This window comes from Pleurodeles waltl, chromosome 1_2, assembly GCF_031143425.1.
Source record: "Pleurodeles waltl isolate 20211129_DDA chromosome 1_2, aPleWal1.hap1.20221129, whole genome shotgun sequence".
Taxonomy (NCBI): domain Eukaryota; kingdom Metazoa; phylum Chordata; class Amphibia; order Caudata; family Salamandridae; genus Pleurodeles; species Pleurodeles waltl.
The window spans coordinates 932,216,075-932,243,327 of NC_090437.1; the positions used below are offsets into that span (position 1 = coordinate 932,216,075).

The 27,253-nt window shown below is 43.4% G+C and overlaps 1 protein-coding gene across 6 annotated transcripts in view; it reads right to left on the reverse strand.

Annotated features, from left to right (window-relative positions):
* Window positions 1-27,253, reverse strand: part of MICU3 (mitochondrial calcium uptake family member 3) — a 387,135-nt gene that overhangs the window by 138,099 nt on the left and 221,783 nt on the right. For 2 of the 6 annotated variants that reach the window (XM_069200650.1, XM_069200641.1), the window contains exons 8-10: window positions 12,505-12,543; window positions 10,606-10,701; window positions 10,156-10,256 (exon numbers count right to left, since the gene is read on the reverse strand). In XM_069200650.1, coding sequence (XP_069056751.1) covers window positions 10,156-10,256; window positions 10,606-10,701; window positions 12,505-12,543 — 236 coding nt within the window. The remainder of the gene's footprint in view (window positions 1-10,155; window positions 10,257-10,605; window positions 10,702-12,504; window positions 12,544-27,253) is intronic. The other 4 variants (XM_069200659.1, XM_069200677.1, XM_069200668.1 and 1 more) reach the window with 2 other exon arrangements.

Sequence of the window (27,253 nt, forward strand, 5' to 3'; positions counted from 1 at the left end):
TTAATCTCTAATTTCCTTGTTACATGCGACTTGTGCTAACTCTATTTGGCTGTAATAATGAAATATTGTAGCAGATTAATGCAATAAATTATTGCACTTGTGTTCTGGTGTGCTAGCCAGTGGCAGCAGCTGATAGGAAAGGCAGGACATGGAGAATATTTAAAACTGCACTTTAAACAATGTGAATTAAACCTAGCATTTCCTTTTTCTGCTATACTTTTCAAATGACCAGTGAACAACAAAGAAAAATTTGCTTATGTTTTGCATGCTTTAGGTAAGTATAGGAAAGAGTGAATTTTTGCATTTCTCTACACATTCTGAGCTAGAGTGTTTACTAAATATAACTTTCAATAAACGGATTTTAATATCTTTTTACAAATAATATCTAATTGCTTGTTAGTGTGTTTTCTTTTGCTCTACAGATTCTTCATGTCTGCAAACATCCTATCTCTTTCACATAAAATTAGCACAACACTAAGGTGTTAAAACAGTCTGTGGGAAGAATAAAAGTGTGACCATGTATTACAAAAAGGGCAACTGGAATTATGAAGAAGGGGTGGATGACATTATGTTGTAGTGTTGGAAATTACGAAAGGTCACTTTAGTGGCAACAATGGTGCCATATTTCCTTCAAATCTCCTATAATAGCCAGTGATGCCTTTTAGACTAAAGAAAGCCTCTGGAACCTTTTGGTCAGCCAGGTCCTGGCTGGGTTAGAAAATGTTAGTGCTGCCTGCTTGTATGACCCATCCCATGCAAATGTGCACACAAACACCCCCATTCATGCGCACACACACACACAAACATTCACATTCAATTGCATACACACATGCATTCACAACCCCCCTCCCCATACTAGCCCTCATACTACACCCTACACCGCATACATGCATTCATACTACACCCCCTCCGCACGCTCGCACTCAGACACGCACACAGACACCCCCAACTGCCCACACACACCCACAAACACCCCCGCAACCGCCCACATCCATTTACACACCCCCACTCACACATACACAGCTCCCTCATCTGCACACTTGCACACAGACACCCCCCCACTCACTCGCAAACACACACTCATACAACCCCATTCGCACACACACACACACACACACACCACACACACATGCACCCAACACCTCCCCCCCGCCCCTTTCGGACGATCACCTTACCTTTTCCAGCAACCCGGGGATGGGTCCAGGCAGTCTTGCACCACCAGCAAGACTCCACCAAGCCGTATTGCGGCTCTTAATATGGCGAGCGGAGTCTTGTTGCCGTGGCGGTGCTGGCGATGCAAAGGTCTCTTCGGAGTTGGACTACCGCTCATAAATGGGTGGAAGTCCTCTTATAACTCCAAATATGGCTGTCAGCAGACCGCTGCGGCTTTGGCATTGTTTGAAAAAGACCACTGAAGTCATAATGATGGCCAATGTTTTATTTCTCCTTTTTTATTCTAGTGTAAAACTTTTGATTATTTTGCTGTGACTCCTGCTTGCAGTTTCGGCAGTGGTAGATCTGCAGTTTACGTAGTTGCATGTGTTTGGTAAGAAACTTGTTTGTACCGTTTAATCCAAATGAGTATCATTGCCAAGCATGAATGAGTTTTTTGTAAATCATTTAATAATAGCAGCAAATTTAGCTAATGTTTTATTGTGTGTGAAATTCTCCTTGGGTTTGTACACAGTGTTTATTGTGTTGTCTTATGTGTAATTGTATTTTGTATTTCCTTTTTAGTGGGATATCAATGGTGCTTGCTGTGTCTGTGCAGAGCAGATGCTGGTGAGTCTAGCTGTTTGTGGCAAGTGAGTGGTATTGTGTTTGAGTATGTAGGTATTTGTGATAAAGCCACGCTTTGTTTCTTAAGTATTTTACACAGTGTTGGTTGTTGTTGACTTACTTTTATTAGTAAGATTATGGCTAGCCACAAGATTTCCACTCAGCAGGTTCTTGGTATGCTTTTCAAATCTTCCACTGACCATGATTGAGAGACTGATTCTGTATCTGAGGCAGAGGAGGCACTTCAAGGCAGTGTATTTTCAGATTTTTCTGATGATGAAGCCACTCTCAGTGCGGAGGAAGTGTCTGTTTTGGAGGAGGACACTGATGCGCTGATAGTGCAGCAAGAGGCATCTGGATTGCAGCCTGGGGTTGAAAGGCTTCCCATTGGAAGAGCTGAATTCTAGGTTGCCCCAAACATGGCGCAGCTGACGTTGCCTGCCTTTACTGGTGTCGCATGGTGTAGAGTGAATACTGAAAACTTTTTGCCTATACATTTTTTTCAGCTTTTTATGGACAATGTATTTTTTGTTGAGATTGCTGAGCAGACTAATTTGTATGCTCAACAGTATTTGAGGGACAACAGTGCCAGACTTAAACCCTGCTCTAGGGCTACCTGCTAGACTCTCACAAATCTGGATGAGGTGAAGAAGTTCTTGGATTTAACTTTTTTGATGGGCTTGATAAGGAAGCTGTTGCTGTCTTCATATTGGTTCACCCGTCCCCTGAGGGCAAATGCCATATTTTTTTTAAATCATGAGTCGTCATCAGTATTGCCTTCTGCTGCAGATTCCTTCAAATCTCATATAATAGCCAGCGATGCCTTTTAGACTAAAGAAAGCCTCTGGAACCTTTTGGTCAACCAGGTCCTGGGTGGGCTAGAAAATGTTAGTGCTGCCTGCTTGGATGACATGGCTGTTTTCATCTCCAACTGGGATGATCATCTGCACCACCCCCTGGAAGTACTCTAGGCCCTGGAACTGGCAGGCCTATCAAAGTTAGTAAGCGCCAGATAGGGCAGGAATCATTAGTGTACTTGGGCAATCCAGGTCAGTGGATGAAAGGCTCAGCCTCTCCAGCCCAACAACCAGACCATTTTGGCTTCAGAGCCTCCCAAGATCCAGACCAAGGTAACAGCCTTCTTTGGCCTCAGTGGTTACTACAGGAGATATATTAAACGATATGGCACCATTGCTGCTCCCTTAAACTCCCTTAAATGTGCAGACTTCAAAGAAGCAGCCCAAAAAGATGATTTGGACGGAGGTGTGCTAGAAGGATTTTCATATCCTGAAAGAAACCATGTGTACTGCACCAGTGCCCAAAGCACCTGACTTCTACAAGGAATTCCTATTTCAGACAGATGCTTCAGAGCATGGCATTGGTACTGTATTCTCACAGCTGAACAATGGCGTCTCAGACCAACTGGGAGCCTTCACCAGGAGGAGGCTACTTCCCCATGAAACAGAGGTGAGGTTCAGTTGATAGGGAAGCATTTCCAGTGGTTTGGGCACTGAAGATGACTGATGCAAATGTTGGAGTGAGAATCCCAAACTGTTAAGGTGGTCCACCTCTTTACAGGGAATTTACAGTGTAATAGCACCCTAGATTCACCACACCAGATCTTATAGCCATGAGAGTGGGTAGTGAGCTCTACATTCTGGTGGGGCCACTATGTTGGAAATTATCATCTTTTGCATGGTATTTCCCCAGATATTTGTCTTTTCTTGCTAAATCCATTTTGGTTGGCCACTGGACACTTTACTCCTTACTACTAGTGGTAAAATGCTAGTGCGCTCCCTTTTAAACCTGGTAAAATTGGCATATACCTACTTGGGATTGTTAATGTACTTATAAATCCCTTGTATTTAGCACCACCTGTACATTAAATGCAACTAGTGGGCTACAGCACTCTGTGCCACCCACTTAAGTAGCATTGTAAAACATGTCTCCAGGTCTGACCCTGCAGCCTCGGTGTGCAGTTTAAAAACTGACATTTTGACTTGGAAAACAAAATTTTTGCCAGGTCAATACTTTCATTTTTAATGCTTATAAGTCATTCCTAAGGTAGGCATTACATTTCCATAGGGTACATTAACTTAAAAGGTAGCATATGTATATTTAATGCTTTACATGCCCAACAGGGAAAAAAAACCTACTGAGCCATTTCTTCACTGTGGCAAGGCAGGCTCTTTCATAGGAAGATACTGGATTACACTATAATTTACAGTGCCTAATGTCAGTTTGGGAACAGCTGGAAACATGTTTCAAGGACTTGTTTAATAGTCATTTATAATCCAACATAATAGTCAAGTTAAAATCGATATTACTATTTTTAAAATGACACTTTTAGAAAGTTGTAATTTTTCTGCCAAAGCCAAAAGTGCCCTTTCTGCCAGTGTCCAATGTCATCTGATGGTTGAATGGCTACCCTGTAGATAGTTTTGGATTGCTCCCAGACAGTAGATAAAGGTCTTGGGTGTGGAGTGTTGTTTTTCTTCCTTGAGCAGGATGACCAGATTGATGTGCCCAGCCCCTTCTTGAGCTTGAAAGGATGCCTACAGTGTCACTGGAAGATGTAGCTCACACCTGGGCATGTCTCCCTTTTGTCTTGGTAGTGAACTTGGCTCCAAACCCCAGTGGGAGGGGAAGTTGGCCCAGAAATCATTTGGAGTGACCAGAAGGGAAGTTTTGCCACTTACCATAGCCAACCTCAGGGTGGAAACGGGGAGCTTTGATCTTTGAAAGCAATGTTAGATTAGGTAGAGGGCACTGTGGGCTATTTTAGGTGTAAAACACAGGATGTGCTACACAAGTGGGTTGAACTTTTATCCCATTGACTTAGGAATAGTCAGGAACTTCACTGGGCATAAATGTGGAATCTCTGGTACCCTCCTCAGAATACTTCAGGACCTGTGAAGAATCAGAAGAAGGACTGTCTTGCTGCCTCAAGAACCTGAAGAAAGACTCATCCCGCTTGCTTTGAACCCAGGACTCCAGAAGTGACTCAAAGGGTCAGTTGGATGACCTCCTGAGTGAGCTACATAGACACAGCAAGCTTCCAGAGGCCTTTTTCGTACAATTGCACAGCCGACCAGTACCAATGGACCTGCCCTGGACCCTGGTCCTAACCTCAAGTGCTATCCCCCAGGTCCTGGACCCATCGCTGGTGCTAAGAGTCTACTCCTCCAATCCTCAAACTGCAAGAAACAAGACTTAGAAACTTTTTGGCAATTTTCTCTGTGGAGATCCCAGGAAGACCGGGAACACCATCAAAGTAGAATTGCCGGTCAGCCTAAGCTTGCTGGTTTGCCATACTGAAGAAGATATTTTTCAGTCCAAATGTAGAGGGCTTTATTTGGTGTACGCTGAGCAGCAACCTACTGAGGCACAGTTCCCTTTATAAGATCATGGTACTCAGAGGTGACTTGCAATATCGTTATAATGCTGTACTTTATTTGTTATAATAACTGTGCCTTTGGCCTCATTCCTCTATGGTCATGGAACTCCTCTGTAACTTGCAGTATTCTTATAATGTATGGAGGGGGTACTTTATACTGTATATACATTGTTTTGACACTCATCACTATACTGCTTTTTAACTAGCATGGTCATTAAAAAGAAATTGTGATACTATCATTTTATCAGTTTTCAAAATGCATGTTTCGGTAAAACCCAGATTTAGGTGCACTGGTTAGAGTAAGGTACTAATTTATACTATCTGTATTTTAGAAACTTAGACATTTGAGGAATGAGGACCTTAGAAACCATTAAAGTAACAATTATGGGCAAAAGTACATTAGCAGTAATGGTAAGGATAAGATACAAGTTAGTCAGGGAGATTTATTCTCAAGAGGCAAGCCTTTTCTGAAACACAATTGGTCTCACGAAACCCTAATGTGCCCAGAGACCAGGTTCTATCATCTGGTGCAGGGCAAGAGAAGGTCTGGTTTAGAGTACTTCTGTTTCTGGGCCCTCAAAAGCAGTCAAGCTTTGGCCCTCCTGTTTATTTTGCCTCCTATCCTGCGGATTTTCCAATTTAGGTGGGCTGATATATTTCTCTAAAGAGCTATATGCTGTATCCAAGCCTCTTTGAAGTTAATCTGAGCATCACGAGGTAGTGAAACTTGTTAACCCCTTGCGTGCGTCGGACGGCCGGGAGCCATCTGACGCCATAGTGGGCGTATGCGTTGGACAGCTTCTGGCAGCCCTAGCACTCACCCACGGGAAGTGATAGCGCCCCTCCTGTGGGCCACCACTCTACACCTCCCACGAGGGATGGCAGCGGAAGCACTATCCCTTCCATCCCTCCCCTTCTTCTGCGATCTGATGACAGCATCACATATGTCGCGCACCGGTGTCATCAGAGCAGGTGGGGGCCTGACACGCTAGGTGTCTCAGGTGGAACCCCCAATGATGAAGCATGCCATCAACTAGGTTGGTGGGTAAGGGCATTTTTCCCACAATTTGAGTGTTTGAGACATCACAGAAGTATAACGCTTGGTAGCATAATCAATTCTTGTCTAAGGAAAGTCTACCAGCTCTAGAAGTGTTTGAAAACTAGACCCCCGCTCAGTACAGGGTGGTGTGCCTCACGTGGATCCCAACAATTCTTCTTACCCACAATGCCATGCAAACCACAAAATGTGACTAAAATCACACATTTTCCTTGCTGCATTTCTGTGCCGTAATCATACAGAAACAGAAATAAACCACACATTTCCTACCATCTAGCATTCCTGTCAGTCTCCCAATAAAAATTATACCTCACTTGTGTTGGTGTCCAAAGTAGAGTCAGCCTAAAAACGTATTTAAAAAAAAAAAAAAACTGCCCTTTTGGATCCGGTTTGGTTCCCCCAAAACTCTACATGTTTTTGTCCCTTCCCTGTCGCAGGCACTTGGCTCACCCACACAAGTGAGGTATCATTTTTATCAGGACACCGAGGGGAACGCTGCGTGGGAGGAAATCTGTGGTTCCTCTCAGATTCCAGACCTTTTCACCACAGAATTGTGAGTAAAATGTGTTTTTAGAAAAATTCGGAGGTTTGCAAAGGATTCCTGGGGACAGAACCTGGTCAGAGGCAAATAAGTCACCACCACATCCTTCATTCCCCGAGGTGTCTAGTTTAAAAAAAATTAGAAGGTCTGCTAGGTTTCCGTAGGTGCCCGCTGAACTAGGGCCCAAAATCCACAGCTAGGAACATTGCAAAAAAAGGTTAAGTTTTCAGTGGGGAAATGCGATGTGTCTACGTTGCATTTTGGGCGGTTTCCTCTCGCGGTCACTAGGCCTACCCATTTTTATCGGGAGTCTTAGGGGAATGGTGGGTTGATGAAAGTTTGTAGCTCCCCTCAGATACACAAGCTTTTCCCCACAGAAATGTGAGGAAAATGTTTTTTGGACAAATTTTGAGGTTTGCAATGGATTCGGGGTGACAGAACCTGGGGAGAGCCACACAAGTCACCCCACCATTAATTCCCCTAGGTGTCCAGTTTTTTAAAATCTACAAGTTTGCTAGGATTCCCTAGGTGCCAGGTGAGTGAGGGTCCAAAATCCACAGCTCGGCACATTGAAAAAAAAGAGTCAGTTTTCAGTGGAAAAATGTGTTGTGTCCATGTTGCGTTGTTTCCTGTCACGGGCCCTACCCACACAAGTGAGGCACTATTTTTATCAGGATACTTGTGGGAATGCTGCAAAGAAGGAAGTGTGTGTGTCCCCTCAGATTACAGAACTTTCCATCACAGAAATAGGAGGAAAATGTCTTCTAGTTTACAAAAAATGTATGTGTGCTAGGTTTCCCTAGGCACTGTCTCAGCTAGAGCCCAAAATCCACAGCTAGGCACATTGCACAAATACGGTCAGTTTTTAGTGGAAAAATGTGCTGCATCCATGTTGCATTTTGGGCAGTTTCCTGTCACGGGCACTAGGCCTACTCACACAAGTGAGGTATCATTATTATCCGGAGACTTAGGAGAACACAGAATAGTAGAACAAGTGTTTTTACCAATTGTCTTTCTCTGCATTTGTGCCTTCCAAATGTAAGACTGTGTGTAAAATAATTTATTTTGAGAAATGCCCTCTAATTCACATGGTAGTATGGGTATCCCTAATTCAGAAATGTGCAAATAACCGCTACTTGTAAACTCCATATCTTGTACCCATTTCAGAAATACATAGGTTTCTGTGATACCTATTTTTCACTCTCTATATTTTACCAAAGTAATTACTGTACAACTGGGTAAACAATGAAAAACCATTCCAAGATGCAGCTCAGTTACTGGCTCTGGGTACATAGGGTTCTTGGTGAACCTACAAGCCCTATACATCCAGCGGAAATACCAGTATATTGCTTTCGAAAATCTGCCATAGTTAGAAGTTACAGATGTAAACATAGACACAAATGGCTGTTTTTTAAATTAAAGTTCAATATTTTTTCTGTTACTTTCTATAGGAAAACCTTGAAGGATCTACACAAATGACCACTTGCTGAATTTAGAATTCTATCTACTTTTCAGAAATGTACAGCTTTCCGGGATCCAGCATTGATTTCAAACCCATTTCTACCACTAACTGGAAGGAGGTTGAAAGCACAAAAAATTGGAAAAATGGGGTAAGTCCCAGTAAATTGCCAAAACAGGGTTGAAAAATGTGGTTTTATGATTCAAATGTGCCCGTTTCTGCATGCTGCGAAGATGGTGATTTTGGCACTGCAAATCTTTCTGTTTATGCAATTTGCAGGAAAAAAACTGACACTTTTTTCTGCAGCACTTTCTTCCTATTTTTCCCCAAAAAACCCTCAAGTTAACTGCATTTTGGCTATTTTCTCGGTCCCCTCTAGGGAAATCCACAAACCCTGGGTATCTTTAGATTCCCAAGGATGTTGGAAAAAAAGGATACAAATTTGGTGCGGATAGCTTATGTGGACAAAAGGTTATGGGGGTCTAAGCGCAAACTACCCCAAACAGCCAAAAAAGGCACACAGGTGGGGTAGGTCTAGCAGCAAAAGGGTTAAATGCAGGGTCGATGTGATCTGATTTCTGAACACCCATGTTGATAAAAACAGTGTCAATGTACGCCATGATATATGTGCACATAACAACAAACTTGCATCACTGTTGTTGATTCCACCCGATGTGACCTCACCATCAATCCCAAGTCAGAAATATGTGGTCAGGCAAGCCCTGCGACCAAGTCTGAAGCAACTGATTGACAGATCACAGGTGGGGTAACACATAGCCCATAGACAAACGCATTAACAGGATAAACCCAGATCGATTTCTCAACTAGGCTGCGTCAGCACAATAGTTGTAGAAGAATGGGCCCCAAGAAAACACATTTGGGGTGCGCGACCACTACGTTTAATTAAACAAACTGTTCCCGTTTTGCCAAATGCGTCTTGTCTTTCATTTCTTTAAGGTAAATCCGCATTTGACCAACGTTTTGGTGAGCCAGCCAGGAGAGATTTATTTTCAAACCTGAGTGCAGCCGAAGGAAGAGGACCCGACCGTATAGATTCATATTGGCGTAACATGAGAGGTGAGCAGACGGCACAATTGATTGAAAGTTCTGCTGAATCTGCAGGGTGGAGGCCCATCCTGAAACCACCGTCCATGAGTAAGAGACTACACCTGATCCTAAGTCCCAGTATTTTGTGTATGGGAAACTAGGAAGGAGTGTAAAAATGCAACCTGAGTGCCCTGCCTCTGACAGAAATCGGACATATTGCACATTTTATGTTTCCTAACCGAATAGCCGCAAGGAGCCCTTGGAGGCGATCCAGTGGAGGTCACCTTTTTACAATAGTCGGCACACGGCTACGGAAGATGGAAGTGTTGTTTAGTAACTTGGACTCCTGGGTGTCGCAAAGATGATACGCTTGACCCCTGGGTGTGGTACAGAGAACCGCTTGGACCGCTGGGCATGACACAGATGGTATGCATGACCCTGGGTGTGACATGGGGATGAGACCTCACTGCTTTGACCACTGGGGATGACACAGACGGTACTCATAGACCATGGGTGTTATTCCATATCTGCTATTAGGATGCTAAAAACAGTCATTAATGTTTTGAATTAACCATTGCACTTTGTTTCAGGTTATGACTCTTCAAATGGGTTGTTTTATGTATTATAAAATGTCTGTCTGAATCATCTCTGTCTAAAGTTGAGCTCATAGGTAATAAGTATTGCCAGTATAATGCCATGTACATGTTTCCCCATGATCAGAGTAGAATTATCTATGTCATTCGGAAGCCTCAGGGAAACTCATCTGGCTGCTGAGTGGGTTTATAATCTAATATCTCTTGCTTTACTGAATCAGTGTTTTAAATTGAGATATACAAAACTAGTTGTTCAATGGAATATTACCATGTCAGACTTACCGATAAAAGTCTTCAAAGTTGAGCTCTGCCTTCCCCTTCTTCCCAAAGAAATGGACAAGTAGAGTGGTGTCCACAAGTAAGCCAGAGAATTCATCAGCACGCTTAAACACATAGAAAATAGATACATCATAAATTTATGTCACTCCTTGAAAATTATATTATTGTGATATATAAAGAAAAGAAAATTAAGTAAATTGTTGGCGTCCTAAAAATTAAAATGGGAAAATTATGAAAGACAAACCTTCAAGATGAAGTGAGGTAGTGGGTGTGAATGAATACTGACGAAATTCAAATGAACATGTTTGCACGGAACTAACGGTAAAAACGCAGGCAGCAAAACAAATTTGACAGCCACAGAAGCTAGACAAGAAAAAAGCAAGAATAAAATAAACTTGCCAGTAGAACAACAATGCACCACATACGTACTGGACCAGAGAGGTTTCAATATACCTCTGCAAGGTCCGAAAAGAGTGCTTGGCTTGTGCTACGTCTCAGAGTATCCCAAAGACTCCGTGGGCCATGATCTTGCACATCTGTTCTAATTATCTGAAAAAGTTTTATGAAGCAAGATTGCTTGAAATTCAGAGTATATGAATAACAGACAATGTATATCCACATTTTCAACAATTCCAAAATCTACACAAAAGTAGTATCTGTTGAAAAGAGTTTCTTTCATAACATGTATAATCAGAATTATTGCAAACATACAGTACATTGCATGCACGCTTTACAAATACACTTAACAAAAAATTGTTACAGTGCATTATCATCATTACAACATCTAAAACAATTAACATTAAACAAAACTGTTTTTTAAGTTGCAAATACTTCTACATAGGAAAGACTATTTTATGTTTTTTTTAAAAATGTATTTCTTATCAAACCAGGCTTTTGTCTTTTCAACATTTCAATTGAGTAAAAAAACAGACATTTTATTGCTTTTGGATTTCGTTTGGTCACCTTTACAGTGAGGGTCTAGCTCATCTTTCCTTCACATAGTGATATTTTACTATTAATGTGATTGATAATTGTTTCAGCAAGTTCTACAACCTTGGAATAGGCCGCCAGAGGAAAAAATCATGTGTATTGTTCTCAGCCAAGCACATTGCGAAATAACTGGAACCAATTTGGTCAGTTCTTAACTATTGCAATGGCAGATGGGACAATGTTTGGTTAGGCCTATCAGGTCCACTTTTTCATTACAAATATAATTTTTTAAGATACTTTCAAAATAATCTGTCACAATAGTGATTTATTTTATCTGTAATACTGTAGAAACCTAGGGGCTTATTTACACCAATTAAGCAAAGGCACTACCTTGGCATAAGCATTATTGTGATGCCATGTTGGTAAAATTCAGTGAGATTTTGATGTTGCAGAAATCAAAGTTTCCTATGAGATTTCTGACACAACGTAAAATGTCATGGAACATAAATTACAAATATGTGGTGGTGATAAGGGCATTTTCCACCTATAGGCGGACCCTAGATGTTCTCTGTTGAGTTCATATATCTGGCTTCCTCAACTCCTTTGATGTTCTAATGGATAGAACCATAAACGTCTTTGGAAACTCTACAAACGTCTTACAGGATGATTTAATATACTGTTCATTTATAAACAGCCAATCTGCTCCCAGAATGTCAAGCTTTGTGAATATTAGGAGACTTCTGATGTTTCCTGTCCACATAGAGGCCCATTGTAAATGTATTACTAGGCAAAATTACTGTTAAGAATTAAAAAATTGAAAAGTAAACTCAAGAGACTGGCCCTTATCATATAACATTTTGCAACTTTCTATTCACCATTTTCTATTAAAAAGTTATGTAGCCTGTGGAATGCAATAAGTATGAAAATATTGATCAAACACAAATTGATGGCTGAGAGGAATCTGAGTAACATTACAGGTCACGCCAAACACATTGGAATATATGTTATTTCTTAAATGGTGTACTTAAACTCTACCAAGGTAGAAATAACACCTGATCCCTCTAATACGTTAAATAGACTACGTTTATAAAACATTCAGTAGGGCTTTTGTTTAATTTAACCTGTGCATATAGGTCACACATTTTTCTTTATGTAAATTGCTCTCTAAAAGAGTAATTTGTTTTTTGTTCAAAGGGTAATCGTTGAATTAGTAAAAAAGTCAGTAGTAAAAATAGGTTTGTAACAAGAACCATGCAGAAAATAAGGAAAGAAATTAGAGTACATTTTAGAAAAAAGTTGCATGTTATTTCAGACAACAACAAAAAATATGTTACGTGTTAGAGGAAAACAAATAATACATCATACAAATAAGAAATATTTAACAGATAACAGGAAAGAAAATAGACTGTTAGAAGTACATACACCGTTAGTAGTTGCAAGGTATCCGTACAGTTGAAGACGCTTACATACAGCAAAAAGAGCCAATGAAGTGTCACATGCCAGAAGGACGCCACGAACAGCAGAAGAAAAAAGACAACAAATTAGGTTAGGCAACAAACGATTTTGCAACTTAACAAATCTTGCAGATACTAAACCATTCCATACAATTTATTTCAGATGACCAGTTATAAAACAGTGATTGACATTATATGCCTTAGAGAATTAGAAAATAAATGACATGGGTTGTGATGCACTCAAAAATAATATAAGAAAATGTTGACAAGCTAAGTGTCTTGGATTTATTCCTATTATTTGCAGAGACTTTACTTTTGGGAATTAAAAATGAATGACAATCTAAACCAATTTGAACCATTTGTAAATGCCCACACATATATCTCCTCCAATTTACTTACTCCTGCTATTTACCCCTGCTGATATAACCTAAGTGATCAGAATGAATATGTTAGCGTGGGGATTTGTTTCTCAACTTTTTTCTCCGCATAATTTTCCAGGTGTTGTTCGCCAATTCCCTCCCCTTAAATGCCATGGAATATTGCTGTGCTCTATTTGCTTAACCTAGAAAAACAATTACTGATCCATTTTTCTGAAGCAGTTTTGAATGGCTCTTCAAGGTGGAAAACTACCAGTCCAATGTTCCACATATCAACAAAGTTACAGCTATGTGGGTGTTCACTGCATTTTCCATGGTCCCAACAAACATCAGAATGCATATATTAGTGTGGTGATTTTTGTTTTAACTGTTTTTCTCCACATCGTTTTCCAAGTGTTGTTAACTAACTCCCTCCCCTTAAACTCCATGGAATATGGCTGTGTTCTCTTAGCTTACCCTGGAAAAGCAATTACTGATCCATTTTGCTGATGCAGTTTTGAATGGCTCTCCAAGGTGGAAAACTACCTGTTCAGTGTTCCACTTATCAACAAAGTTACAGCTTTGTGGGTGTTTACTGCCATCATTCGATTTCAAACTCCAATTAATACATTTTCATTTATTCCTGCAGAAATCACATTTCCCCTCCCCCAAAAAAGATTGTGATTTTTACCTATGAAGCTTAGGAAATTTCTTGAGTGACCCATCGTACAATGCAGTCATTAAATTCTATTATTTCACTGTTTTCAGTTCAAACACTTTAGGTATACTTCCTACAAACATCTCAACAATGATGGTGTCCCATACCGTGGTGTGAACATCCATGAACCTAAAAATCAAGGTCTTAGCATTTATGCACACAAATCACATTTTGTCCAAACAAATTGTGCATTTGGCCTGTGGAGTGTAGGACACTTTTTGAATAACCTATCAATTAATGCAGCTATTTCATTCTATGATTTCACAGTTTTCAGTTCAAACAATGTAGGTATACTTTTCACAAACATCTCAAATATAATGTTGTTAAGAAAAGGTTAAGAAAAACAATTATGTTCATAGTTAAACAAAGTTACAATATTGAAAAATATAAGCACGTGTTTATTCATTTGTGAAGGTAAAAAACTAATGACAGCTCTAACATAGCATATTATATAAAAAAATGTAAACATGAAAATGTGCAAAATATGCTCCAAATTATCCTCCCTAGATCCCCTTCCCACCCCCCACGGTTTTACATCAGAACTAGTCACATAAAATCTGATTAACCTTAGTCATAACCTTCCAACAAAAATGAAAGAAGGGGATACTTTACCTAACACAAGGGTATCTACAACAACCCATCAATTGTTTAAGATGATCCAACACAAGTGGAAGAGAAGAATAAGAACATTTATTATATAGTGAAATTCTTATAAATGACTAGATAACCTGATGGAAAGATGAGACATGCTGCTTAGCCAACAAAATTATCATGGAATAGTATGCAGGTGAAGGAGACAGTATTGGCAAGTGCAGCTCAAAATTATAAGCAAGGAGCGTTAAGAACCTATGAGAAACCCCATAAAAAGGACACAGCCCACATATTCCCATACTAAATTGTTCATAACACTGGACCAGTGATTTGGTAAGAGAACTTAGGAAATAGACCTGGTGGCTGTTTGTTAGTAATCCAGAGTGTGTGTGTGTGGTGAGAAGGGACATGGATGGATAAGGGTTAAGTATGCAAGCTTCACAATATTTGGACAGGCTCCTGGGTGGACTAAATTGAATGAAATCTGTGTTGCAACATTTCCAGATCATCTCATCCATGTTTCCAATTCCCTTGAAGAAATGTGAAAACAGATGCTTTGTAGGGAGGTGAGGATGCTAAATAAACCCCAAAATATGTTCTCCTCTTTAGTTAAGTGTATCTGGGAAACCATACAAGAATCAAATAGCAGCATGACACTGAAAACATCATATAAGAATGACCCCAGCACTTCTAATAATTAAAAAAACATAATAATTGTAGTCACTGAGCCAACTAGCTCAATAGAAATGGGGTATTTTCCGGCATAGGAACAGACAAGTGAATTTGTGTAGGACAGCTATTTCTCTTTAAAGTATCTCGCCTTACAAGACTCCACTCTGATGATCTCTATTTATGGGAGGAGACAAAGACTTAGAGACACAGACAGAGAACATGGTTGATGGACCATCTGATTTACTGGAAACTATGGACTAGAAGAGCTATTTGTTTTATTTTATTTCATTATTTTTTTTATAGCTGCAGTAACAACAGGAAATGCTGTACACAGTGACAAAACTGTGAAACAGGACTAATCGCATGGTCATTACCTGTACCAAATGAAAAGAGGGGGAAACAAGTGATTGTTGGGTGGCATGTACAGGTTCACACATACATTTATTGTGTTGGTGGTTGTCAACTCCTTGTATACCAAAATGCTTATGGATTATGACATCTTGTAGTGTCTTTTTCTTAATAGCTTGAGAATGACCATGCTCTTAAAGGGAGATGTCATTCCAATGTAACAGTTAAGGAGAGTGAATGCACAGAAGCGTAAGGATGAGACTGGCTTGGGAATTTTGGGATGATAATGAGGTTCTGAATTACTCTGCATAGTTAGTGGGAGAGACCATGTAGCTGGGTGTAGTTCACAACAGGTGGAAGAATATGAGCCGATTTGTAGAAAGAGGCAAAGAGATGAGAATGATCTGCTCAGGGATGAACATCATTACACTTTGCGGTGGTAAGATGAGTTGAGGGGACTAGGACAGATGGACATTCAAGTGTGTGGCAAAGCTAGTGGCTTTTCCAGAAGCCAGGAGGCCACCAAGGAGGCCACTATGTTGCCCAGTTGTGTAAATGAAATCAAGTTGACCAGGTACTGACAGAGTGGGACAAGAGTGCTTCACAGATATTTCACAGTTGAGAGACTGTGCTTGTTGCAGTGTGCAGTGGAGGTGACTAAGCTGTTTTGACTTGCATGAGGTCAAAAGTAACACAACGTATATATAGCAGCCTAACTCAATAGTGCTAGAACTTTAATTTCATAATAGTGAAATATCTGATAAACCTATAAAAAGACGGTCTCATCAGTATGGTGTCCTGTCGCTGCTCATCGAAGAAGCACAAAATCCATGTCGCGTGGGTGCAACCGACCATAAGTACACACCTACCTATGCCATTGACCATAACATCAGATCATTGTGCCGTCGACCACATGATTATGGGGGGGGGGGGGGGGGGGGAGAGAGGGGGGAGGTGTCACTCAACGGGCACCAAGTACACGTCTCATTGTGTACACAGTCAGAATCATACATAAAGAAGGACACATGCACAGTCACAATATGCCCCCTTTGGGCAGGTTACTCAGACTGCACTTTAAAACGACACAATAACACACATCTGCCCATCACAGGGGCAGTGAAGGGTACACAACATTGTGTCACACAACACATATACAAATACAACTCACACACTCACATGCCATGGACTGTCGACACATTCAACACACATATGTATGGATGTGGCATGGAACACAAACAACAATCCCAGTAAACAGACCTGCAATGGGCACACACATCACACACACTGCAACACAATGGAAGGACAATGGGATGCACAATAAACAAGTTGACAAATATACAAAAATCACTATGCAAACAATACCTGCACAATAGGGATGGGGCCAGCAGGAGCACTCAGGAAAGGGGGCTGCACTGGGACAAATATCACCTTGCAACTGCCAATAAAACAGTTATTGCACAGGAACTGGCCCCTCTGGTATCTCTGGGACAAACAATACTAGACACAAATGGCATGCGTATCTGCACTATGTGGAAGTGCAAGCCAACAAAGCACATACAACTCCAGCTGCATGGGCCATACCTCTACAGGAACTAGCTGCAAGTTACACCTAGCTAAATGGACACATGCACAGTTGAATGCAAACAAAGGTAGCACAATTTAACACACTCCATGTCTGCACAAACAAACCCCAAGCTGACACATATTAGATGAACACATAATCCATATCAGGCACCATACTCACCCACATTGGGCAAGATGAGATACTTACCATACCAAACACAACACAATGCTATGACACCACCATTGCATTTACACCCACATATCCATACACTCAACATATACCATTGTCTTGGGAGACAGCAGCACTGCCCACAAAGCCAGACACTTCAAACAGCAGCAAATGGATTAGCAAGCAGGCAGGAACACATACAACTGTAGGCATGCACCACAAGTTACCAAGGAACAACATAAAGGTAGAAAAGTAGTTGCAGGACAAATGTGTACCTAAAAAAGACAATTGTTTGGTTTATTTCAAAACCAAATTCAAATAGTCAAAGGCCATTGGCAAGTCCATATATTCGTCCATCAAAGCACAGTATTGTGCCAACACTTGACTCCTAACTGCCAGGGAATCTCTACAAGAAGGGGCTTCAAGTGGGCAGGCAGGCACCTTAGGGATCATCCTTGGGGGGGTGGGGTTTGGGGGAGGCGTTTGGTCTTCGGTTTGGGAGGAATGGTCTGCTTTTTGGGAGGGGTGGGCTTCTTCTGGGGTGAGAGGTATCCTTGCTTTCAGGGGAGGCCTTGGATGTGGAAGAGCATCTTGGATTTGGGATGGATGGGGGAACAGGGTAAAGGTTAAGGTCTAACAAAAAATGTTTCTTAGGGACTGGGACAGTCAGCAGAAGGGGACTGGGAATTGAAGGGAGTGGTTGTCTGCTGTGTTGGTGTGGATGCTATGGGTGTGTGCATCTGGGAGGTATGCTTTTGTTTGGTTGGTGTCTGTTGGGTGAGTGAGTGCGTTTGTGTGTCTTGGGGGTCTGGGGATATCGAGGTGCTGGGGGATGGAATGGTGGATGTGTGTGTCTGTTGGGGTGGTTTCTGCAGGTATGCTGGATATGGTGGATGTCTGTGTGTCTGTTGCTGTGGTGTCTGTGGGTATGGTGCTTGTGGTGGATGTGTGAGGATCTGTTGGGGTGAAGTCTGCAGGTATGATGCGTGTGTGGGTGTGTCACTGACCGTTTGCATGGTGCCTAACAGTATGATTGATGATGTGTGTGTAATGCTGGGAATGGGAGGAGTGTTTGGGGAAGTGGTGACAGTTGTTGTGTTTGTGGGTGGCTGTTTGTGTGCTGGTGTTTTGTGGTGCTTGTGTTTGTGTGTGCTGCTCTTGTGTGTTGATGTAGATGTGTGCAGATCTATCTGTGTGCTTTGGTTAGGTAGGGAAAGGGGAAATTTGGATTGGGAAGAGGGAGGTGAAGGGGGGGACCGAAGGTGGGGTGTGACTGGCTGCCGTCAGTGATGAGGCCAGAATCTGAAAGGATCTCTGTAGGCCAGCCATTGCACCATGAATGCCTTCCAGGTATGCATTTGTTTGTTGTAGTTGAGTTGCCAATCCCTGAATGGCATTCACAGTGGCTTACTAACCCACAGAGATACTTCTCAGGAGGTCAATAGCCTCCTCACAGAGGGCAGCAGGGGTAACAGGGACTTGGGCGGAGGTGCCTGCGGCAAAGGAGATGCCCACCCTCTTGGGTGAGCAGGCACGGTCTACTGGGTGGGGAGCAACACGGAGGACGGTGACAGAACAGGGGCTGGTGGACAAAGATGGCACAGGGGGATGCCCGGATGGGTCTGTCAACACTAGGGAGTGTCCACTGGAGGAAGAATCTGATAAGGATTATTCAGGTCTCCCCCGTGGCACTCTCCTCGTCCTCTGGGCCCTGGGTCCCTCTGTGTCTATGATGTCTTGACCCGAGGTCCCATGGTCAGATGCTTCCCCACCTGGCTGTACCCTGTCTCCTTTGCTTGCTGGTGCTGATGCTGCAAATACAAAGAGAGAATGGTCATCACATGTTCATAATCACACTTGAACAACAGATCAGATCAGCAAACATTACCGTGATATCAAGTAGGCCCCAGCAACAATCTCCACCTAAGTGGCCCATACATGTGCCATACTATATGCATGCATGCCATCTGAACGGTCAACAGTTGCCCACAGGAAATTCAGGATCTCAGACAACTAGAATTGCATGGCTGAAGTTCTGCAATCACAATAACCATTCAACAAGTAGGAGACTCCATCACCCTCAAACCTTTGTCCCATGCAGCAGACCTCAGTTACCTGTTGGCATACAAAAGTAGGCCAATGCCAAATGCATTCCCACAGATCCCACACAAGGCAGTGCACACATCTATCTGTCACATACATGATGACCCAATGATAACAAATGATGCTATAAAATCCTGCCATGTTGATGACAAAATACAATATCCTGGAAAAGATGACTGTAGGAGGCTGGACTGGCTTGTAGTGGGTACCAAGGGGTACTTGCACCTTGCACCAGGCCAAGTTATCCCTTATTAGTGTATAGGGTGTCTAGCAGCTTAGGCTGATAGATAATGGTAGCTTAGCAGAGCAGCTTAGGCTGAACTAGGAGACGTGTGAAGCTACTACAGTACCACTTAGTGTCATATGCACAATATCATAAGAAAACACAATACACAGTTATACTAAAAATAAAGGTACTTTATTTTTATGACAATATGCCAAAGTATCTTAGAGTGTACCCTCAGTGAGAGGATAGGAAATATACACAAGATATATATACACAATAGCAAAAATATGCAGTATAGTCTTAGAAAACAGTGCAAACAATGTATAGTTACAATAGGATGCAATGGGGAAACATAGGGATAGGGGCAACACAAACCATATACTCCAAAAGTGGAATGCGAACCACGAATGGACCCCAAACCTATGTGACCTTGTAGAGGGTCGCTGGGACTATCAGAAAATAGTGAGAGTTAGCAAAATAACCCTCCCCAAGACCCTGAAAAGTGAGTGCAAAGTGCACCAAAGTTCCCCTAAGGACAAAAGAGTCGTGTTAGAGGAATAATGCAGGAAAGACACAAACCAGCAATGCAACACCTGTGGATTTCCAATCTAGGGTACCTGTGGAACAAGGGGACCAAGTCCAAAAGTCACAAGCAAGTCGGAGATGGGCAGATGCCCAGGAAATGCCAGCTGCGGGTGCAAAGAAGCTTCGACTGGACAGAAGAAGCTGAGGTTTCTGCAGGAACGAAAAGGGCTAGAGACTTTCCCTTTGGTGGACGGATCCCTCTCGCCTTGGAGAGTCGTGCAGAAGTGTTTTCCCGCCGGAAGGACGCCAACAAGCCTTGCTACACGCAAATCGTGCGTTTGGCGTTTTTGGACGCTGCTGGGGCCCAGGAGGGACCAGGAGGTCGCAAATTGGACCTGCAGAGAGAGGGGACGTCGAGCAAGACAAAGAGCCTTCACTGAAGCAGGTAGCACCCGGAGAAGTGCCAGAAACAGGCACTACGAGGATGCGTGAAACGGTGCTCGCCGAAGTTGCACAAAGGAGTCCCACGTCGCCGGAGACCAACTTAGAAAGTCGTGCAATGCAGGTTAGAGTGCCGTGGACCCAGGCTTGGCTGTGCACGAAGGATTTCCGCCGGAAGTGCACAGGGGCCGGAGTAGCTGCAAAGTCGCGGTTCCCAGCAATGCAGCCCAGCGAGGTGAGGCAAGGACTTACCTCCACCAAACTTGAGCTGAAGAGTCACTGGACTGTAGGGGTCACTTGGACAGCGTCGCTGGATTCGAGGGACCTCGCTCGTCGTGCTGAGAGGAGACCCAAGGGACCGGTAATGCAGCTTTTTGGTGCCTGCGGTTGCAGGGGGAAGATTCCGTCGACCCACGGGAGATTTCTTCGGAGCTTCTGGTGCAGAGAGGAGGCAGACTACCCCCACAGCATGCACAAGCAGGAAAACAGTCAAGAAGGCGGCAGGATCAGCGTTACAGAGTTGCAGTAGTCGTCTTTGCTACTATGTTGCAGGTTTGCAGGCTTCCAGCGCGGTCAGCGGTCGTTTCCTTATCAGAAGGTGAAGAGAGAGATGCAGAGGAACTCGGCTGAGCTCATGCATTCGTTATCTAAAGTTTCCCCAGAGACAGAGACCCTAAATAGCCAGAAAAGAGGGTTTGGCTACCTAGGAGAGAGGAAAGGCTACTAACACCTGAAGGAGCCTATCAGCAGGAGTCTCTGACGTCACCTGGTGGCACTGGCCACTCAGAGCAGTCCAGTGTGCCAGCAGCACCTCTGTTTCCAAGATGGCAGAGGTCTGGAGCACACTGGAGGAGCTCTGGACACCTCCCAGGGGAGGTGCAGGTCAGGGGAGTGGTCACTCCCCTTTCCTTTGTCCAGTTTCGCGCCAGAGCAGGGGCTAAGGGGTCCCTGAACTGGTGTAGACTGGCTTATGCAGAATTGGGCACATCTGTGCCCAACAAAGCATTTCCAGAGGCTGGGGGAGGCTACTCCTCCCCTGCCTTCACACCATTTTCCAAAGGGAGAGGGTGTCACACCCTCTCTCAGAGGAAGTTCTTTGTTCTGCCATCCTGGGCCAGGCCTGGCTGGACCCCAGGAGGGCAGCTGCCTGTCTGAGGGGTTGGCAGCAGCAGCAGCTGCAGTGAAACCCCAGGAAGGGCAGTTTGGCAGTACCAGGGTCTGTGCTACAGACCACTGGGATCATGGGATTGTGCCAACTATGCTAGGATGGCATAGAGGGGGCAATTCCATGATCATAGACATATTACATGGCCATATTCGGAGTTACCATTGTGAAGCTACATATAGGTAGTGACCTATATGTAGTGCACGCGTGTAATGGTGTCCCCGCACTCACAAAGTTCAGGGAATTGGCTCTGAACAATGTGGGGGCACCTTGGCTAGTGCCAGGGTGCCCTCACACTAAGTAACTTTGCACCTAACCTTTACCAGGTAAAGGTTAGACATATAGGTGACTTATAAGTTACTTAAGTGCAGTGTAAAATGGCTGTGAAATAACGTGGATGTTATTTCACTCAGGCTGCAGTGGCAGGCCTGTGTAAGAATTGTCAGAGCTCCCTATGGGTGGCAAAAGAAATGCTGCAGCCCATAGGGATCTCCTGGAACCCCAATACCCTGGGTACCTCAGTACCATATACTAGGGAATTATAAGGGTGTTCCAGTAAGCCAATGTAAATTGGTAAAATTGGTCACTAGCCTGTTAGTGACAATTTGAAAGTAATGAGAGAGCATAACCACTGAGGTTCTGGTTAGCAGAGCCTCAGTGAGACAGTTAGGCACCACACAGGGAACATATACATGCACACCTATGAGCACTGGGGCCCTGTGTGACAGGGTCCCAGTGACACATACATATAGGCCACAAACCTATGAGCACTGGGGTCCTGACCAGCAGGATCCCAGTGACACATAACAAACATACTGAAAACATAGTGTTTTCACTATGAGCACTGAGGCCTGGCTATCAGGATCCCAGTGAGACAGTGAAAACAGTGACAAACACCCTGACATACACTCACAAACAGGCCAAAAGTGGGGGTAACAAGGCTAGAAAGAGGCTACCTTCTCACAATGACATAGAAATATTCAAATCACACTGGACACAGTTCCACAATGCACACTTCACCAAGTGATATTTGTCCCAATAGAGTCATGGGGGTAGTATAAATGTTGCTCAGATAGATCACACATTTGCCATGGAATTGGACACTGTAGACATCATGTGCAATATGTCGGGGAGAGATGTCCCTGAAATCCACAACACAATGAATCAGTAAGTCCCAGGGTAATTCCCACTAACGTCTGGCGCTCCTTACAATGACATACTCAGAGTGCATCAATAGACACCATTAGTCCCTTGAATGCTGGAGAGGCCCAGAGATTTGCAGGTAGATGTTGAAGGTCCTCAACATGTTGAGCAACTGGAAGCTACATCACTGTTCTCCATTATGGTCATGCAGACCAAGATGTCTGTCTGTGGATGAATGCTTGTACCAAAACACAAGTGATTCCAACATTACTGCAAGTCACTCCATGATGCTGGCCAACAGAGGGGTCACAGACCTTACCCATTATCAGGGGCATAGATATTCAGATTGTAGCACTAAACTATATAGGCCTACCTGCCATGTCCCCCATTGCTATTGCAGTTGCACATGCTATGACGCATGAGGGAATGTGTCAGCCAATAAACAATGGTGATGCACTCCTGTATTTGGCACAACATGAAATGTACCCCCATTGTAAATGCCTCATTCCACACACAGTCTGCCATGCACATATATGTGAGTGAATACAGACATCATCCCATCAACAAAGGTAGATCATGCATGAAACAGCAGCTTACTAATGTTTTTCAAAAGGGAAAGGGACGTATGATGACATGTAGGCACAAGGAATGTTGGAAACAGTGATGGCACAGGAATCATGTCAATGGACATTCGCCACTTACCAAGGGAAAGTATTGACCCATAGCTGCAGCCAAAGAACAATGTAAGCGCGTCACATTTATGTTGGACATCTTCACATTACAGATTGCAGCGAAGCACCAACACCCGTCATATACTGAAGACAAGAGGCCTCTGGGTGGCAGATGCTCATATACACATTTACCCAGACACATGGCTGAGAACAGTGATCCATCTATTACTTACTTTTGGCCTGTAATATTTAGGAGTAATTGTATGTTGCATAGAAATTACACACACTACAACAACAAACAGTAGTTTGATCAATGTACACAGCCATATGTAATCCCTGCAGAGCAAGTGGTTTGTGGTTTCTACCCAGTTGTGTCCTAGGTCCCTGGGCCGATATGCTAGGCACATCAGTATACACCACATGGCATGTCTACACAAACAATCACTCATCTTCTGTGTGACACATGGCTCATCCCTAATTGTCAGCGGAGCTGTCAGAACCTAATTCATTCAGTTGGCAATGTGACAGGCAGGATTATGCCTTGTACTCAACCCCCTTGTGGCTGCGGTGCTGCCCTAAAACACCCATCAAGCTCGGGATAGGCCGCTGCCAGAATGCGGGCCATTACAGGGGTCATGGTCCAATGGGCACCCCACCCACATTTGGAGGACAACCCCAGCTGGACCTCAGCGATCTTCCCGGCCCAGCATCTCCGGTTCCTCCATCTTTTCCTGCAGTGGGTGGTCCGTTGGCTGTGGAATCCCAGGTTCTGCACCTTCCGGGTGATGGCTCAATGGCTCTCCATAGTCCCTTCTTTTGATGGGTGTTGACCTGCATGGATGCAAAAGACAAATCAAGAGATCATGATCACAAGTTTCATCACAAATGGTTGAGTCACATACATGTCAGCAACATCATGCTAGGACTTTCCTATTTGTCAGTACTCCCCAAGCGTGACACATACAAGCCAATAAGCACAGGGACGTGACTACAGACATATGTATTTGCATCTGCAGACTAACCCACTATCCTGCTTAGGCCCTAAAATGACAAAGCAAGCTTACTGACATCATGTAGCTTATGCTCTAGCAACCAGACTGTGATGTGAGCCACAATGAAACACTACATACCTATGTGGCTTCGGGAGGGTAAACTCCTTAGGCATGAATGCACCAACACATTCACAATCTGTAAGAATGACTCTGCATACAGTCTCTACAGGCAAATGCCAGAGTACAAACTCAAACATTACACATGAGTAACAGTGAAGGGATTGGCATGCTGGATACAGAAAGTGTCTTCCCTGTTCATGTTTGGACCTGTGCCATAACAAATGCAGACTCATGCCACTTCGGGGGGTGGGGTTCTGTGCTATGTACCTGTACCACATACCACTCCTTTGGACATATGTGTTCATCCTACAGAGAATGCATAAAACAAAGGCATGCAGTGTACAGTTTCTGCTATGTGACCAAGCTTGTGAGTCAGATATCATGGCTAGGAATCAACACACTGTCTGAACTGTAGGACTGTCATTTGTGCAATAAGCCTGTACAGGACAAATATGACCCGAATGAAGGTGACAACAAGGCTGTGGGCGTAAGTGACCTGTCATGAGTCAAAGATACACATTGACAATCATGCTAAGTGTGCATACGGCTTTGATTAATGACTTACCTCTGTAATCATTCCTGATCAAATCAAAGGAATAAGGCATTCTGGTCAGGATTTGCCACCAGAGCCCCATATTGGCCACATTACAGGATCTGCTGAGGTACAGGAAGTAGGCACAGTTGCATTGCCACAGGGACTCTACTCCAGCAAGACTGGGACCCATACTGGGAGATACATGTGACAGGCCCTGGTATCTGCAGGCTGAGCTGACAAAACCTACATGACACTGCAATCGCATCCCTTACATGCATGACAGTACATCAAGTAGCCAACAGCTATTTGGCATGTGGTGTTTGCGGTAACCTGAAGGGCAGAGTGACTCATGATATGCTTTCCAAACAACAGTTTAGCAAGGGCAGATGTGTTAAGAAAATCTCTGTGGCACCATACACATTGCTCACATTACTCTCAACTGATCATACAACATGCATACTCAGCTCATGCGGTCATACACATACATGTTGTCTTACATTTAAAACAATCAGGAGGGAAGAAATTTTAGTGGGTGGCAGTAATGTCTCCTCACCTAGTCATGTGCATCTAACACAAGGAGGATCTAGGACCACAAAAACCTCACTCAACACAATGTGACTGAACTTAACATATGGCACTGGCCACCAATCCCTGCACATTGTACATTCCATTGATGCCACACAAACTGCAACAACAGGCACATGAGTAGTCATCATAGCATACATGGCCACATTGTAACCTGTGAGGAGGGAAAGGATAATGAAGTACAGAGAAATCTGTGCACATGAGGTACTCACCTGCTCCTCTTGTGCACCATAGAGCTGTTCAAACAGGGGTAGGTCCTCATCCAATAGCCTCTCCAGCTACTCTGCAGAGAAGGCAGAGGCCCTATCACCTGCATGATATGGCATGATTGCTCCCAGAGGTGGTACACAGCAGCTCAGGTAGTGGAGGTCTTGCTAGCAGCAGTGTCAGGAGTCAAGTGAGTGATTCTGTAGATCATGACAGTCACATTAGCCTATGGCTGTGTCCACTGTGGTTTCAACTGCCTACAGTCATGACAACTTCCACCGGCAGGCGTGGGCAGATCCTAATATCCTAATGTGGAGTAGGTCAAGCAGCCGCCATTTTGGTGGCCTGAAATGCTGTATTGGCCTTTAGAAACTGCATTACACGTTCAAACAAAGTTTTTTTGAACTCACAAACATGCTTATGCTGTATTGTCATTTGGGCTCACTACTGAAACACCATTGTAGCATGTTGCAGGGCGCAGATGCCATTTAACAGTGGGTCACAATCTGCCCCACTGACTGTTATTTTGACAGTAGGGATATCCAGTCACATTTTGAGGGGCAATTGTGTTGCACATCTTTGAGTTTGGTCCAGATAAATTTTATGGACGCGTGTGGAAATCCATGGGGATCACATGTAACCCTTGTGTTATATGCAGCTGTGATGTGTCCTGGTTGACATGTCTATCCCTTAAGAAGTGCCTTATCACATGATATTGACATGCATCATGTATGCTGCTGTAGACACAATGACATGTTATAAATCATGTATTGTTATACATAGGTATCCAGGGAGAGGGTGAATGTGACAACCTCCTGTCTAGTGTCCCCTGCCAGAACTTCAGACCATGGAAGAAAGCCACATAATCCTTTACCATCTGAATCGGCAAACTTTACAGATTTAGGTGCCTGTACCGGACAGGTGGAGCCCTCCTCTAAGTACCCTGGAAAGTGTGTCAGACCACTGTGGAATGCTACATTCTCCACAACATAGCCCATGGAGGAATTACCGTACATCCCAGAGGAGGGGGAGCCTCCAGTGCCACTGGGTGAGACTCATGAAATGCCAACTAAAGATGACAATGGTGAATATGAAGCAGCTGACTTGTAGGAAGATCTCATCAATAGCTACTTTTCATGAGAGTAAGTATTTCATGTGATGTAATGAATATGACTGTATTAGGAACGGTAGGTGTGAGAATGTATGGAGTTGTGTCTTGGCAACAATTAGGGCGCGTATACTCTGCAATATTCAGCGAAAGGGTGCTTAAAGAGTCAGCAATTGACATATCCCCACCTTGATGTAGCTTCTTTGGTTGTGTCAGTCTCACTGCAATGTAATTTCCTTTCCAAATACCTGCTATGTGATTTGTGTAATGAGTATGTTTTCAAGCCTACACTTGTTTTGACCTTGTACAGGTACTTTCACTGTGAGATCCTCATGCGGGCATTTCAGAGTTGTGACATTAGCAGGTATCTGTTGCAGTTCTGACATATGAAGTGGACAAATATTGTTCCAGGTAATGTAGGTCACAGATTTGGGGTGTATGAGACCTGTGCCAAGGCGGCTTGAACAGTGTTTGGGTGG